Raw genomic sequence first — 18,361 nt, forward strand, 5'->3', positions numbered from 1 at the left:
TAAAATTATCATACTTTTTTTAACAAAAATAGAATATAAATTAATCATTATTTCTACTCCTTGTAAAGTATAAAAACCATTATAACTTACAGATTTGGAATTTCAATTACAGCCATCTCAGAGAGTCATATGAATGCTATTTTAAAGATTGCGGAAACAATAGGTATGATTATGTGTATACAATAGGTACTATTGAAATCAAAATTCCACCAAAAGTTAAGTCACCAGTATCATAAATTTTGCAGTGATTTATTTGAATGAGTAGTTTAATATTGAAATTGCTTTCAAAAACCGCTTCGTTATTTAAAGTCACTTCAGTAGCTTAGTACAAATACAATATAATCTGATGAATTACTTCTTTAATATTGTATATATACAGTTTCATATCTAAATAATGTCTATAAAATTAATAACAATTTACTCAAAGTACAATAACGAAATGTAATCAATCGTATGAATATATAATTCCAGCGAATTTCTAAAAATTTAAAGTAAAAGTTTTTAATCTAATATATTTTTTTTTTACCAACTACTTTTATTATATTAAATATTGGCATGTATCATGTGCCTTCAATTAATTGTAACCACGACTAATGTATTAATATTTTCCGACGATCACTAAGCGGAACATATAAACTTTTTTAACTAGAGCCTATTTAATTAAGTTGGTTATAAATAATGCATATGTATTTAATGTGGGAATATCCATTTACGTTAATGTATGCACGGGTAACCTTTCTAACGTCTCATTAACGGAAAATTATGCGCGCATGATTACATGTCCACAATTCGCGATATCGGAAAAGCTCTTACGCTCACGCCTATTGTATCGTGGGCGCACGACTTACATGCGGTCAATAGTACAAAAGAAGAAATCTCAAATCGCCGAGAAAATACGGTAATAGAAGACAGGAAAGTTGCGGCTATTAGACTGTAACCGATTTAGAAAAACGACGCTTAAGATAGTATTAGTATTAAATCACTGACCTCTTTCTTAGTCTGTTCGTTGATTTTGACATGAGTCTGCTGTGGTTTGTCGCGCAGTGGCAGGTAACCTTCCCGGCTGTCGGCGGGTTCCGCCGCCGTACTGTCCGTCGGGGTAGTGGATTCCACAGGCACGGTGCTGGCAGTGCCGGCATCCGTGGACCTCGACTCTTCAGCCGTACTCAACGTAGGCACCGTTTCCTTAGTATCTACCGTCATCGTTCCAGCGGTATCGAACACGGATACCGTCTCTGTGCTATCACTGTTGGTCGTCTCCGTATCTTGAATTGTCGGTGTCTCTGTTGTGCGAACAGTTGGCCGTATCGTATAATGTTTGGTGGGTCGATTTGTTGGAGGCACAGTAGTTACTTTTGTTGTTGACGCTGGTGTTTGTACTTTGGTCGTTTGTGGAATTTTCGTTTCTATTGTCGTATCAACCGTTGTAGGTTTGCGAGAAGGTTTTTTCGTTTTAGGCGGTATTGTCGCGGTCGAGGCAATAGTAGCTTTAGTTTTACTGGAAACTTTCCTCGCAAGTGTTGTAGAACGTTCTTCAGTTGTGGTCGGAGCAGGTGTGTTATCCTGGGTAGTTTGGGTTATGTGGATTTGGGGCGGTGTTCGGTCTGCGGGCGGATCAAGGCTGGATTGTTTAGGGGTACGGGATGGAGGAAAGAAATAGTCCATAATAGATGGGGATCCATTGCGATTGGTGGGTAGCCAGGCAAAGGGATTGAAATCTATGAGCCGAGGTCGCGGTGGATCGGCAGCAACAGCGATTGCGAGGGCGGCGAGCGCGAAGACTATGAGCACTGGACGATTCATGGCGCGGCTAGCGCGTGCGGCCGCAGCAACGTTACAAGCGGGACTGCGCGAGCGCAGAACGACGCGCTACTGCTCACCTACTTCATCCGCCCTACGAGGTGCGATGCAAATGCAGATTGTGCAAATATCTCCCGCATGCACTATTTGATAAATTATATTTATAAACATTTAAATTATTAAAATTTATGTTACATTATTTGATAATAATATTAGATAGATAAGACGAAAGAGAAAATTCTTATTTCCTCGTATCGTATTAATTTATGCTAATACATTTTATGTAGGTGTCATTTCCATATTAATACTCTTTGGAAAATATATAAATAATCCAGTTATCTTTATTAGAGTTAATCTGAATCCCGTTACAGCACGTATCACGTCTGATTGTAACTAAGTGCATTTATTTAAATTTCCATGCAATTTTTCATTTCATATTTGCCCTGTGGTTGTTTGTAGCATGTTCCGTTATTCAATCATAGACGGTAATCGGATCGTGTCTATGTCCATGCACGTTTGTCGCCTGAAATTTGTGAAGTATCGAAAATGACCACAAACCGTGTAATGTTGTGAACCGTATTGTACGCTCCATTTAATCTATACCTATATTTATATTTACTAACTGCTAATACTAATCGTACGAACATGAATATGCACTTTAGAAAACATACAGAAGACGGGACCAAATTACTATTTTATTAGACAAACAATTGAACGGAAATCCCAATAATAAATATAGTACGCATTGTTTTCTTCACACTGATAAAAATAATATTATTATTGTAAAAATAAATATCTAAAAATGGACTTAACTTCAATTCAATACTAATAACTAATTAACTTTTTTTTTTAAAAAAGATTAACTAATTGCGATAAAGATATAGTAATACTGATTACTTGATTATAAGTATTTTGTTTAATTCCGCTACCGTTAGCATGATTGTGACTACTAACACTCGGAAATTGATCATTAATACCAGAGTCACAATATTCCATATTAGCCATCAATCTCCGACTGCCATTTAGCTCCACAAATAAAAAAAACAGCTACAAATATCACAATAGTAACACATGCGTAAACTCTTGAAAGTAAAAAGAAACATTAAAATCAGTTCAGAAATGACGACATAATCGTGTAACATATAGCTTAACTGTAATACATCATAATCTTCAAAAAAAGAGCATATTATGCCTCTGGTGTTGCGGATGATCATGGGCGGCAATAGTCAGTAACCATAAGGTGAGCCGCATGCTCGTTTGTCCCCTGTGTTATAAAAAAAAATTACTGTAAAAAATTCAAACTAATCGGTGAATTAAAAAAAGTTTTTATTAATTTCATTTAAAGGCTGTTTCTGTGATAATTTCAACTAAGACCTCTGCCGAGGTTTCGAAAAAGGCTGCAATAAGTCCCCGTTTACCATCAGGCGGGCCGTACTCGTATTTAATTCGTGTTTGCTACTATAGTAGTATAAAAAAAAGAAAACTTTTTTTATACTACTATAGTATCATTAAGTTCTGTTGAAACAAGCTATAATTTTTATACCTCTAAGAATAGTCTAGAATGTACTGTAATAGTCCAATTGGTAAATTATAGAATAGGTTTCAATCGGCGACCTCTCGGCCAACTTAACCAACCAACCACTAAATTTTCGCACTGTTTCGAATTCGTGTTTAAAGAAGACATTGTTTAGATTGTTTGAAACAATCATTAACAGACATCTGCATTGTTTCCACTTTCACAGTTTTGGATTATTGATTCTAACCAATTTGTATAGTGAACTAGCTGTAACCCGTGGCTTCGCCCTCATCAATCCAATATAAAAGTTCCTATATATTTATATAAATAAAAATAAACCGCTAAATGTGTTGATGATGATGATACAGCTGTTAACTACCCACTATTGAACATAGACCACTTCTTAGGAAGTTTTACCAGTAGTTGCCATGCTAGGCAGGTGAGTGTGCAACCGCAATTAGTATTTGATTTTTTTTTTTTATACAACTTAGAATGGCAAACAAGCTGACGGCCCACCTGATGTAAAGTGGTAACCGTCGCCTATAGACATAAGCAGTACCATGGTCATAACAGAGTATACTGTTTCGCCCATAATACCCCCCATGCGTTGCTATTCCTGAGGACTCAGGTGTTATTCCTCTGTACCCAGTAAATTCACGCCATATCTCACCCTTCAAACTGAAACACAGCCATGCTAACAACTGCTTCACGGTTGACATACGAATGGGACAGAGGTACCCAAGCAATCGACTTTTGTACAAGGTCTCCCTCTGGTTGATGTTTTAAGAAGGACGCTGCTGTCCATCCGTCGACTATTAAGATCTCATAGTCGTCTCTTACAACACCCACAAATGATATTCCTAAGCACAAAAATTAAAAATGTTTAAACCTTTATGTCCAATTTTTTGATGTCCGAGAAAGTTCTTATGAAGAGAAAAATCCATTTTGCTTTTCTCATACAAACCTTTCCATTATTAGAATAACGTTTGTCTAGTTTATAATGTAATAGTTTTGATAACTCGTAATCAGATAGTATCGAATTACGAAATAAATTCAAATCGTTTTTATAAATGAAATACATTAATAAATTTATTTAGCCGTTTTATTGTGTTTCATTAACCAACATACAAACAAAAAATAACCACAAATAATTAAATTAATAATTCTTATCATTTATTATTAAACAAGCTGATGGCGATGGCATATCTAGTAGAAAGTGGTAATCGTCACCATGAACCCCAATAAAATACACTATATCCCTCCGTATCCAATAATTTTAATGTCATATACCACCATTTAAACCGAAACAGCCATGCAAGAGTAGCTGCATGGCGCCAGAAACACTAGTGAAACAAAGGTACTCATTCAATCTTACTTTCTACTTTAAAATTAAATTACCTTTAATGTGGTGCTTTAATTGTAGACCGACAGCCTGTATTATCTCTTTTTTCATCCCACTATTTGGATATAATCCATTATACACGCAACAGTGCTCGTTCCATGTTTGTTTCACACATAACAAGTACAACAGGTACATAGTAGCTGTCATCAACAGAATAAATGGATTTAGCTCTTATTAACCTGATGATTTGCTACATTGTTTACTAAATGTTGCGTTAATTGCGTGAGAGCGCATTTGTTTTATGCCCACGATCATTTAAGAACGTTGATTTTGTAATGTAAAATTAATAACAAGTTACAAATTGAATTAGAAAAAAATTATTTATATTGTTTTGACATATCTAATGTATGTAATATTAAAGCGCATATATTTCTCAAAAAACCTTTTTTTAATGAATACCTCAGGGACTTCAAGAACCTATCTACATATTAAACTTCTATGCGCAATTTGCTGTGTAATAATGGATAGTGAAGAGATTTGTGTTTGTGTGTATGTCTAATGGGTATTGGTTATGCTACTTAAACGTTAACGATATGCTTTATTGTGTCATGTAAAATTAAGAAAATTGAGCATAAAATAGATTTGGTAAATAATACTCATTTATGGAATTATTCAAGCTCGTAACTTAAAATTCATTATAATTATAGACCTACCAATGAATATCGATTATAATCCACGACTTCTTCATTCATAAATCGACGACTTTTTTCTTGATGTTTTTAAAACCTTAACATTAAATTGATATTAAATACCTAGATATGATAATGAAATTATTTAATATTTTAAGCCAGTTACTTTAGCAAAACATAGAATTGACGCGTGTTCATAGATTAATATTACTGCAGCTTCACATGCTATATTTTTTTTCTGTTCAAATAATCACTCCAATACTTTCACACTGAAACTTGGATTATCCTTATGAATATTTTAATTTCGTAGTCCTTGATATTTATGATTGTGTTTGTATCTAGGCAATGAAGATATGTATAACAAAAAATAAGTACTCGTAGCTCTTATGATTTTTCCATCGTATTTTTTTTAATTATTATATACGGTAAACTTTATCTCTTTTCACTAACCGTTACTTGTTCAATACGTTTACTTACATATACAGTTTTCTGTAATTTTACCAACCGACTTCAATAAAGAAGGTTTTGAATTCGATTATATTTTTTATGTTTGTTACCTCATAACTCCGTCATCCATTAATCGATGAGGAAAATTCTTTCTTTATTTGAAAGACTATACTGTCAGCTTAGCGTCCTTGGATTTTCAATCAAACTCGATTCAGCAGTTTAGCTTTGAAATCAAAATAACTAGCTTTGTCACGGTTGAAGTCAGTGGTTTTTTCTTTCTTCTGAACAACAAAATCATAAATCATTAATTCTTATAACTATTACCTTCTACACTAAAATTTTACTATCTCTTAGTTGAACTTAATACATGCAATGAGAACATTTTCCAGATTGATCTAACTAACTGACTAATTAGACAAATCTATATCAGTACTTGTTTTATTGGTAGTAATTAGTTGATAAATCTCCGTCATATGTTGCTGCAAACTAGCGTGAAACTGTCAAACTACTACGACTATTTACTTGTTAATTAACGCATCTATGGTACGTAGGTATATGACATCATTACATGTGATTTAACGGATAGTGCATCATTCCGGCATCCTAGAATCCGCTAGATTTACACAAGATCTTATTGTGAACGGGTAATGGATTAATTTATAAATTATATAACAAAATTATTAACATTTTAATTAAATACAGTAAAAATTCTATTTATTTCCAATAGGAAAAGGAATATTATTTTTATTCTATTTTTTTTTTTACTTATTTATTGGACGATATTATTTTAGTTCCATACTTTAAAATTTTTAATTGATCACATTCTCCGAAAACCTCACAGAATAATCAGATCCATAAAACTTGACTTTGTCTTATATAATTTTAAAATTATTTGAATATTGAATGCTTCCTTCAATAAATTTTGTGACACAATTTCCTCCTATTAAAATGGTTGACGGTGAGCGGATTTTGTAAATATTTAAGGACTGCGGTGACCGTTTCATTAAACAAATCAAATTCTTAGTTGTTACCCACATATAATAATAATATACAAAAGACAATTTTTTGCATTTCAATATTCATTTGTTTACTTAATCTATTTTTTTGTTTAAATAAACTAAATTACAATGTAAACAAATGGATAATTTACCCTACTATAAGATACTTTGCTGATGTTCAATATTAATACAAATTAAAAATTGATCAATTGATTAAATGTTGCGATCTGTAACTAATCTCATTTAAAGATATTTCTGTTATAAATTCAACAAAACTTGTTTACCTTTCATTAACTCCATTGAATAGAATAGACTATAATTATTACTTACAAATTGTTATAAAAAACAAAATTGGTATATCTACGCTTAATTAATGTTGCCCTTAATTTTTTAAATTGAGGTACATAATTTTTAATTGATATGTCTGGTCATCAACACTTTCATCAAGTTATCAGTGACTGACCAGTTTGTGACTTATCTCGACGGTCGCGCCACTTACGGTGGTTAACGGAATTCGTCGTTTTCTCCGGACACTTTAGTGCCACTGAACGCCGCGGCCACCATAACCTTGACGATAGGGCTGGCATTACAGTGTAAACATCCGTCTTTAATAAACTAATAACCTTTCATTTGCATTTTATGCATTTGCATTTGGATAATAAATTGCGTTTTATGAATCATGAATTTTATTATAAAATATAACATGAATGTTACATTTTAATAAAGAAATTCAAAATTATCTAGTATAAATATTTTTTTAATAAACTTAATTATAAGCATTTTTGAATAGTGATTTTTTATGATTCTACCGCTCAGTTGGGAATGTAATTTCAGCTAAGAAGACCGGCCAGAAAACTCAAATGTTGCTTTTTTCAATTAAAGGTTGGGTTTACAAATTAATAAAAATGTGAATGGATACAATACAAAAATTGCAATCAGTTGCAGTACTCTATGATTTTTAAAGCGACAAGTAAAAAAGTAAGTCAAATAATAATTTATAGATACTCAACGTTCTAATATAATTAGGTATATGACTAGCAAATAGTTGCCGTGACTAAGGCTCTTGTTTAAGTAGAATTAAGACTATACATAATTTGAAAAAATCACCCGTATGAAAATAAATAATAGAAAATTACCTACATATAATCGAACAAGAAACGATGAACGAAAGTTTAATATGTGAATCACTACGTAATGTTGATCATTGCGTACAGACAACCCTGTCATAAAGTATCTACAATATTTATGCACGCAGCGTAACGCGAATCCACTTGAATCCGGAACATGATCTGTAATACAAAATAAAAGTAAGTGAAAAGTTTCTATAAACTGTTGTTATTGTCACTCGGATATTTTTAAATAAATATTTGACTGAAATTTTTATTCTGTAGTGTATCGCCCACCTCCATATATGGAGGCTGATTTCGCATTTAAATTGGACCAGTTTCCCTGACTGTGTGATAGGTAGTATATTATAAAAGAAAGTAATTTATAATCTGAGCATTAATATTGGGCATGGGTAATATGATACGTCCCCCCCCCTGGAAACCACCGTGCTGAATCCCAGGTTTTTTTATGCAACTTAGAATGGCAAACACCTGCTCGTCCAATTGATGGAAAGTGGTAACCGTCGCCTATAGACATGAGAAATACCATGGACATAACAAAGTATACTGTTTCGCCCATGATACCCCCCATGCGTTGCCACTTCTGAGGACTCAGGTGTTATTTCTCTGTATTCTATAAATTCACTGCCATATCCCACCCTTCAAATCGAAACACAGTCATGCAAACACAACTGCTTCACGATTGAATTACGAATGAGACATAGATGCCCAAGCAAACGACTTTTGTACAAAGTTTTCTTCTGGTATATTCATCATGATGAGCTAACTGATCTGCCTTTTCATTCTTACTTGTCATCCCTCACTGGTGCCCTGCCTGCGAATAACGTTAGCGCGGGTGGATCTGCCATTTCATTATCATCCATTAAAAAAACATATGGATACAGATCCAATATCTATATATTAGATTCCTTTGAACATTGGTGGCAGAAAAAAGTAATCACACATCGCCCACCACCACTTTGACGAGAGTGAAGAATTATGCTACATATTAAGGTACCCTTCTGTCAATATATATGTAGGTAATATACATTTCTGTATCTAATGTAATGAAATTGAAAATACGAAATTCAAGTATTAATAATCCGTCCTTCGTAATCACTAATAAAATGACAAAGAGTGGATATTTCTTTTTCAATCGTAGTTGAGCAAAGTGGAAAATGGCCGAGTGATTTAAAAGACAATCGGATTGAAAGCTGGGTCGGCTGTGGCGTGTGACTGTAAGGCCTACATCCACAACAATGATAGGCGATTTGATAATACACTCACGTTTCATACGCATCACGAGATCATTCTTTTCGGGAATTTATCCTGAAAAGAATGGCCAGATAATAAAATTTAGCAGTAATGAGGTAGACACGATAAGCATAATTTTGCCAAAGGAACATTTAATACGTCCTTTAGTGTCTACATCGTCGCCATCGCCAAGCATCTTGCGTTTCCGTCATAAAGATGGCCACCTGTGAGTAGGCTATAGGCATAATAGTATATTTTGTGTTATATATATTAATTCGGAGTACAAGTAGTATTTTCGAAAGGGTCTAGTGCGGAAAAAGAAATACTATTAATAAATAAATTTTCTAACATTATTGTAACTTATTTTAGTAGTGGCACGTTTAGTTGTCTTGTAAGCTGTGTTACCCATTAAATACTGAAAATGAACAAATTGAAGACTAAATAGAACCTTATACCTTATCTCAAAAATTTGACAGCGCTTCGGTATCACTAATGTTTATGGACTTCAGAGATCACTTAGTTTTAAGCAATCTTCATGCTCGTTTGCCTCCCTATTGCAAAAAAGTAACATATATCTGTTTCACTTTAAATTCCGCCATTCTATATGTTCACAAATAATAAAAATTTATTTTTATTAAATTTAATAATAAAAATTTATTTTGTAACTCTGTGAATTATCTAATAATATTTAAAATATTTGTACTTTTTTTCACTGTCTTTAATACAATGTTTTTAGTATTCGTAAGCCTAGTTTAACGTCTAGAAATATTTTGTCTTCGCCGCTGTAGTGAGCGACAGCCATGTGTCGACTTGCTCTTTGCTTCAATCAATTATCGCTATTCAACGAAACCCATTTCTATGTCAGTGGGTAAAACTAATGGGGAATATATTTAGCTTTTATAACTTCAAACGTACTGTTTACTAGATAGAAAGTTCGCGATCATTATTTTTACTTGTATTTTAACGTGAAATTGGCTTGTTGTTGCTTTTGTATGATTCAGACATAACTATTGTAGTGACATGTTCGTGTTGTTAAAAATTAATTGTCGTTTCTTAGACTCTTTCAAGTTATTTGAGTGATTGCGTCTAGGAGTCTTCATTTCTGACTGATGAGGTGATGATGGAAGCCATAGAACTCTGTATCAGTTAAGAAAGTACATACAGTATGATTTGATGATATCCTGTTAACGAGAGTTAGAGTAGTATTATCACTATAAACAAAAAAATAAAAAGTTAAAAAAAAACTAAAATTCATACTAAAGTTAATTTATTTGTAAATTCAATTACAATTCTGCTATGAAATAATGACAGTTTGATTGTATTATATGAAGTAGTTTTTTACTAAAAAGGATTTTTTTTTTAATTAAACCAAATAAAAAAAGGTGCAATAAGATCTAAAAAAGGAAAAATAGAAAAATAAACTGATATTAGACTTATAATTTAAAGGTTTAATTTATCAGTAGAAGTCGGTGCCAAGCCTTTTTTTTTATACCACTGTGGTGGCAAACAAGCATACGGCCCACCTGATGGTAAGCGGTTACTGTAGCCTATGAACGCTTGCAATACCAGAGGTATTACGCGCGCGTACGCCGACCCTGAAGAAACCTCTTTACCCCCTTTTGAAGAACCCCATGCTGTAGTCTCTCGGGAAAACCACGGCAATAAAAGCAACAGCCTAAAGAGAAGGAGAACAATAATTATGATATATAAAGCTTAAATTAATAAAAAAACATAATTCTCAAAGAAATATTTAAATATTTTTGTAAAAGGTTAAAGATCAACCCTTAAACAAATATACACTACATTGTACAAATCTATAAGCAATAATATAACCCTTAAAATGGCACCGACTTCAAATAGATTTTAAATTTTGTATATCAAAAGTCTAATATCAGTATATTTTTCACTTGTTACTTCTTTTATTGAAATCGGTTAAATTAAAAAAAAAATATTATAAATATGATACCCAAAATATTTTGCACTCTTGCCAACCAAAAGTTATTTATTGCCAGCAATAAATGTTTAATTTTAAAACGTAATGTTAATAAAAAAAAATATATATATCTGATTATTCCTTAATCCGGGATATCACTTTTGTTTAAATGGATGTCCGTCTTATAGCTAAAATGGAATTTATAAGAAATTCCCTTTTTCCGCACAACTATATCATCATCATCGTATCAGTCGTTGGCTGTCCACTGCTAAACATTCCTTTTCCATAAGAGGGGGTTTTGCCTGTGGTTACCAAGCTTGGCAGACGGGTTAGGAACCGTATTTAGGCTTTGATGATGTTTTAAGAGAGACACTGCTGTCCATCCCGTTAAGTTCCCTCATTCACCTCTTACGACACCCACGGGAAAGGAAGGGGTGGTTTATTCTATTTCGAGAATAAACGGCGAACACACCCGTGTCACGTGTGCTTCACACAACTATATGAAGCAAAAAAATCTATGCAAAAGCAACATCCAATAAGATGATTATCCGCTCGGATAATATGTATTACGCAAATAAGAGCTGCTAACAGTACAAAGCGAAGCACGTGTTCACTACAACACCTTATATGTCGTTATCTCTGATATCGATCACAGCCATACATTTTATTTAGTCAATGCACCGACGTTTACAGTTTACCCCATTAAGATCTAGCGGCTCTTCTAACATGTTTAGTTTACAGTAAATTGCGGGTACGTTTATGGCTTACATATTATTTGTAAGTCAGATACTAATATTACTTATAAAAATAGCAGCTACTTCATTGAATTATAATTTGATCTAGTCGTTAGTAATTTGAAAAGAATCATAGGAAAACTATTTATGTCTTTCTAGTAATGTATGAATTGAAATTACTGAACAGCAAAAGAAAGCTTAGCCTTCTAATTTTCCCACACATACCTATTATTGTATACACAATCAACGGCAGTCCTTAGATGCGATTTCTATAGAATCTAGGTAGTTTAGAAAATGAGTAAGTATTTCATTAATTTAATATTTCTTAACGTATCTAATAATATCCATAACACAGTATAACATTAATTTGTATTTATCGGATACTCCTTATGCTATTAGAGAGAAAAATCGAGAATCTTCAGAACTGACATCATTAATTATAAAATGAGTTATAAATGTACATGAAATAAAAGATACATATATAGAACTTTAGCACTCGGTTCTCATACGTTTTCTACCTACCCCGTACAAGATTCGGTGAGAAGTTAATATTCAATTTATTTTTTAGTCGTCCTTAAACGCTGCATAGATAATGGATAAACCTCGGTGTATTATTGATTGAAATACAACCCAGATTTCCATTGCATCAATCACCAGAATATAAGAAGGGCTATTTTATTATTTACAAAAACAATCCCCCGTTTGTGCATATCAATACATGGCTGAACGAATTTCAAATGTATGATAAAATTTATAGTGCAATTAAATAGATTATAAAATAAAGCGACTTGTTTATCAACACAGCCCATAAACATTGTTGTTATTAGTACCTTTACTAAGCTTAATGACGCGCGGCGAGATGTGTAATGATGTGAACACATCGCGAACACTTATTTCTTTCCTTGCAGCTTTTATACTTTCCTCAGTCGCATACACTTGACAGAATGATCGTGATTTTCTTGATGACAGTGGTGGATTCTCAACGAAATTCTCCATCGCGATTGATTGAACTCACAAACCTAACACATTTTAATTTAAATCATAAATAATTAACAAATATTTTTATTTAATACAAGACTGGCAGTTTTCTACACGATATAAAAATAACATTGAAATTTTATTAAAATATGAAAGTCTTATTCCTTAAATTATTGAACGATTGAACTTTTTCTCCGCTTGCTTCAAAATTTTCTCTATCACTCAACGATTATTACAGTATTATTTCATATTTAATAATATTTTAAGTGATTGACAGCCTAGTAGAAATTTTAATTTACAAAATATTATGTAATATACGCATTCCATTATAGCTATTATGTGTTTATTATCTATAAATATAAAAACAAAACTGTAACTAGATCGTATCTGTGTACACATTACGCAACAACAGCTCAACGGATATTGATAAAATTTTGAACTTAGAAATTGAGTCAACATTAGGAATATTTTTACGATGGGAAATTTTTCATTTAAAAAAAAAAGATAAAATATTCATCTCGTAAACAACGTCGCGGAAATAGCAACTTGTATTTTAAACAACAAAAATAAATAGCAACTTGTATTTTTATTATTAACTTCTATTTCCTTTTGAGTATTTTCCTAGCAAGTGTTAAAATACTTGTGCACGCAAATTTGGATAAATTTACCGTGTTTTCTTGCCAAAACTACATTCTTCTACAGAGGCTTGATATGGATCAGTGTGATTCGAAAGTTAGCATTGCTGTGACAATAAGTTTAATTCCATGTTTTTTAAATAATTTTTATAGTAATTTATAAAACTCAGTGTACAAAAATTTCATAATAAAACCACAAAATTCATGAAATATAAACAATGGTAACACATGTTATATTTCAATAGTACGTTAATTGTCTGCATTTCAGATTCATTATTTCATTATTATATATTCAGCGCATTTTAGTAATATAAGGTATGTAAATTATAGTATGTAAACAAAAATTTGAGATTTTAATTTTTTGATAAAAAAAAAAACTAAATTTAGTCTTCAGACTTATTCAGGGATCTACCATGACTATTACGAGTAAAACATGAAAGTCACTTGATAAATCTCAGTACAAATACAAATAGATTCAACTACTCTATCTACAGTAATATTATATAAAGTCCTCTTTTTTTTTTAAATCGGTTAAAAATACAAAAGAAAAGTTATGAATGACCTTTACCTTAAAAAGTGGCACGTGTAGATTGTCGTTAGAGCCACTGTTATTACAAACAACGTCTCGTGATTATTCGATTATTATATGACGGATATGAAATTTACACCGGATAATTGAATAATTGGCTTTTGTAATATCCGCTTCTATACATAGGTAGATATTAGTAATTTAAAAACATTGTTCCAATGAATAAAAAAATATCTATCACATTTGGTTAGTTGGCGAGACAAATTATGTTTTCAAGCTTTGAAAATTGAAATAGTCTATTTTTATTAACGTTTGTTAATAAACATGAAACCTATTCATATACCTTGCTTAACGTGCATAATAAAAACTGTTAACATAGGTCTATAAAAACAGCAAAGAATTCTACTTCTAAATATGTTTACGCTTCCGCATCCTTTAAAAAGAACAAGATAGTAGCATACATAATTTATGTATTACTTATAATACAAGAGACAAACGAACGCTCAGCTCATCTGATGGTTAGTGACTACCGCTCCCCATGACCACCCATAACACTGGAATTTTCTACAATTATGCTAACATAAAGTACTGTCTCGTTCTACCGAGTACTATTTCTTAGAAGTTATCTTCTTTCAAATAAGCGCGTAATAGAATTGCGTTGCTACATATATATACAGCAAGAATTCCCAAACTTGGCTTACTTTCAAAGGGAATAATAACTTGCTTAACTAAATAACATAACCTTACTTACTTCTTCACACATCAGTAATGCACGCGTTTTGTTTCGGCCGGAAGTACATGATAGCTAATTTTCAATCAGTTTTGAATAAAAAATTGACTATCCATAGCCAGCAGCTATCAATGTAATTTGCAATCCAATTTTAATAATAATAAAAAATGATTTCGCTATCATCTACGCGCAATTGGTTGGCACGGCAATTGTGCCAGACACCATTGATTGAAACCTAGTAATTAATTCCCATGATTGAGAATTTTTCCCATCAAAGAAACAGTGAAGTGGCTGTCACTTTTTAGATTTCCATAGTCATACCTTCAAAGAATCTACTTAATTTCATTATAGCCTGAAATAAGCTAAAAGCATAAAATTTTATGACGTATAAATTTTTTTGATGAAAGGTATCTAGGCTTTGTATCCTAATCTCATCAAACCAATATAATGTTTGAAGAAAATTGCCAGAACATGCATACCACTCTCTTCTTTAAAAACTATTAAATAAACAATCTAATTTAAAACAAAAAAGTAGCTTTTAATATATCAATACTACGATGCAAAACTGTTCTGATTATTATTATAATAATAATAAATATACGATGATATTTTTCTTACACATTAGTCTATAGATAAAGGTGAATATTATAATTATTTTAGATGATTACATATTTGAATGTTTTTTATCCAGTGATTCTTAAATGCCTAAAATAATTTCAATAAAAATTTAATTCACATAAAAGCGTTTGCTGAAAGAAATCTCTTGTTAGAGATAAGTTCGCCTTTATACATTACGTTTCAAATAAAATATTTTTAGCACTATGTTTGTGTACAATAAAGAATAAAGAAAATTTTGTACACACTTGGACCATATTATGTATATACAGTAAAGTACGTGTTACTCTTTTTATGCCATATTACAGTTAAAGTTAAAAAAAAAAACAATCTTAAAAGTTTTGACAATGGCCTTAAAATTATCATTCACCACAGATGGACGCTGCGGCGCCTATTCAAGGTCTAAGTGAAAATTGATTGATTGTCACCTATAATTATCGTACTGGAACGCGGACGTGTCTCTTTGGTGTGAGAGAATTGCAGCCCGTGGGAGCTTAAGATCTAACTGTTCTGATATGGAATAGTGAATAGAATCGAAATTAATCACAGGTAAAATAGTTCTTCGGTTATTTATCTATTAATTATATACTCTTGTGGTATTAAAATGTAACGAGGCCAATTTAAGTACCATAAAACTTTTTCTTGTAAATATGTAATAAATCAACGAGATACAAGTAAGAAAATATTTCGTTATTTGTAACTTAATTGGGTATTGAATAGCATTAAGGAAACTATGCTATATCTTCACATCCAGAATACCGCAAAGTGAAAAGATAGTACGTGTGGGAGTGATGATTTATAGATCTGATACACGGTCTTACACTGCCTCAGTAAAACTGTGTTGTAATTCCAGAGACTGTTAGAAAGCACATAGAAGCGCCAAGAGACTCAGCGGGCTATGAGGATGGTCATGCTAAAAATCCATCAAATTCAATCACTTTGTTTCTTCCACAACGGAGTATATTCGTAAAACAACAAAAATAAGGCGCATTTGCAATTTTACAATAGAAATCTGTGATATATAGAAAAAAGTTTGAAAACATGAATAAAATAATTAAGATCTGTCGTTATTTTGATTCGTCTGAGGCCCATTATTAAAATATATTTAAAACGCTAACACTATTTGAAGACTTCCCAATTCATCACGATATTTACAAACGACTAGTCTGCTAGTAAATCAATAGATCTGTTAAAGAAGAACATCTAGTTTTTTTTTTTTCGTTGCATATGGAGACAAGATAATGTATTCTGTAGTTCACTATTCGCTGTTCATCTGTATACATTAAGGAACACGACAATGAAGATACGGGTGGTCGTACTAATGGCATACAACCACGAGCCGCTAACCGAGGATGTATCCTGGTCACGAGAGAACGTAATACTAGCCTGTACTGATTACTTCTCAACGTGATATCTATTATTTGCCGTAATAAGACGACGGACGAAATATTGACCCTGTACAATAATGCGTTACGCGCCTTAATGTAATTAAATGACAATCTCACCTTTATTTAAAGAAATAATTATCATACTCTCCCTGATCAATCAAAACAACGAAATAATGTTTATGTGATAAATGACACAAACTTTGCCAAAATAAATAGAAAATGTCATAACACATTCTGTGCAGTTGCAACCTACTCATACAACGAAAGTACACTTACTGACATGATAAAAAATATCACTAAAAACATTTTATGGTCCTGTTAGGACCAGGAATTAGCATTTAGATTTGTACGAAAACGATAGATCTAAGAAGGTTGTTCCAAAATAAATAGCTTAAGATGATCCTAACATCAAAATACAAAATAATTTAATTATATATCCACTTACCACTGAGAATAGGCCTTTATGTATATAGGCCTGTGTTCATACGATTCTGTGCCAATGCAATCAATTTTATTAATGTTAGATTAATGATCTGATTCGCACTCTATATGCTTCCTAGGTCACCATTCTGACACCGTTTTTGTCCACCTTCTAGCTAAATGTCCTACCTCCACTTTAATTTCGCAATTCGCTTCCCCCACATCTTTGACTATTTTTTATTTGACGTTGCGTTTATTTCATACCACAAAGGTTTCAAAAAAAATGTCGGCATAATTATTGTTTACCATGTAAAAAAATTTACTTTATTTAGCTAATTTGATACATCATCTGTCAATTAGATGTTGTACATTAATTTATGAAAAATGTAAACATACGTTTTATAGCAATAGATTCAATAGATAATTCAATAGATTGTTTCAAATCACGTGTAATTTGATGATAAGAATCGCCCAAGAGCTCTTTCTCAATGGGGGCTTTAATAGTCCATTGATTTTTATACCTAAACTGCATTTTTTATAAAAAAAAATGTCAAACAAGCTAACGACTCACCTGGTGAAAAGAGGTAACCGTTGTTTGATATTATTGTATTTTAAAAAACATTTTAATCTACTAATAAGTATTTTCAATTCTACTATCAGCTTGTTTACTACTCCAAAACTTACAGAAAAATGGACCAATCCATTAAAAAATAACACTAAGAAGATTTACATCATGTATTAATAATAAACCCTGCAAAAAATCAGTAAAATACATCGTAATAAACTTGAGCGACTTCAAAATATTTGTATATGTTTTATATTTAATCTTCGCAAATATGACTACATCTCTGATTTCCGCAATCAACTCGAGTGGCTTCCAATTCGCCTTCGCAGGAACTGGCATATCCTATCTCTTCTTTACAATATCCTTTTCCATCCTTCAACTCCCGATTACCTCAAAATGTGCTTTCAGTTTCATGTCGATTCTCAGGGTCGTACATTGCGCAGCGCGAGATCCCTTTGTTTAGTAACTCCTATTAATTCTTCTAAATTCTATTCCTATTCTTTTTCCATCCAAGCTATCCGTCTCTGGAACTTCTTACCTATTTCTATCAGATCAACGCAATCTCTCGCCTCCTTCAAGAGGCAGGTAAAATCTCATTACCTCTCTCTAATTTTCCTTGTTGGTTACTATTTGTGATTTGCCTTGATCTATTTAGTAGATTTATATATTTATGTTTATGTAG

General features: G+C 32.2%; 2 protein-coding genes across 3 annotated transcripts in view; one reads left to right on the forward strand and one right to left on the reverse strand.

Moving 5' to 3' along the window:
• Positions 1-1,928, reverse strand: part of LOC113510615 (zonadhesin) — a 64,508-nt gene extending 62,580 nt beyond the window's left edge. Inside the window, exon 1 of the mRNA XM_026894075.3 lies at positions 988-1,928. Coding sequence (XP_026749876.2) covers positions 988-1,803 — 816 coding nt within the window. The 5' untranslated portion in view covers positions 1,804-1,928. The remainder of the gene's footprint in view (positions 1-987) is intronic.
• LOC113510614 (elongation factor-like GTPase 1) overlaps positions 1-18,361 on the forward strand; it is a 154,655-nt gene that overhangs the window by 70,159 nt on the left and 66,135 nt on the right. The gene's annotated exons all lie outside the window — the stretch shown is intronic.

Source organism: Galleria mellonella, unplaced genomic scaffold (genome assembly GCF_026898425.1).
Source record: "Galleria mellonella isolate WM207_F2 unplaced genomic scaffold, CSIRO_AGI_GalMel_v1 utg32, whole genome shotgun sequence".
NCBI classification, from domain to species: domain Eukaryota; kingdom Metazoa; phylum Arthropoda; class Insecta; order Lepidoptera; family Pyralidae; genus Galleria; species Galleria mellonella.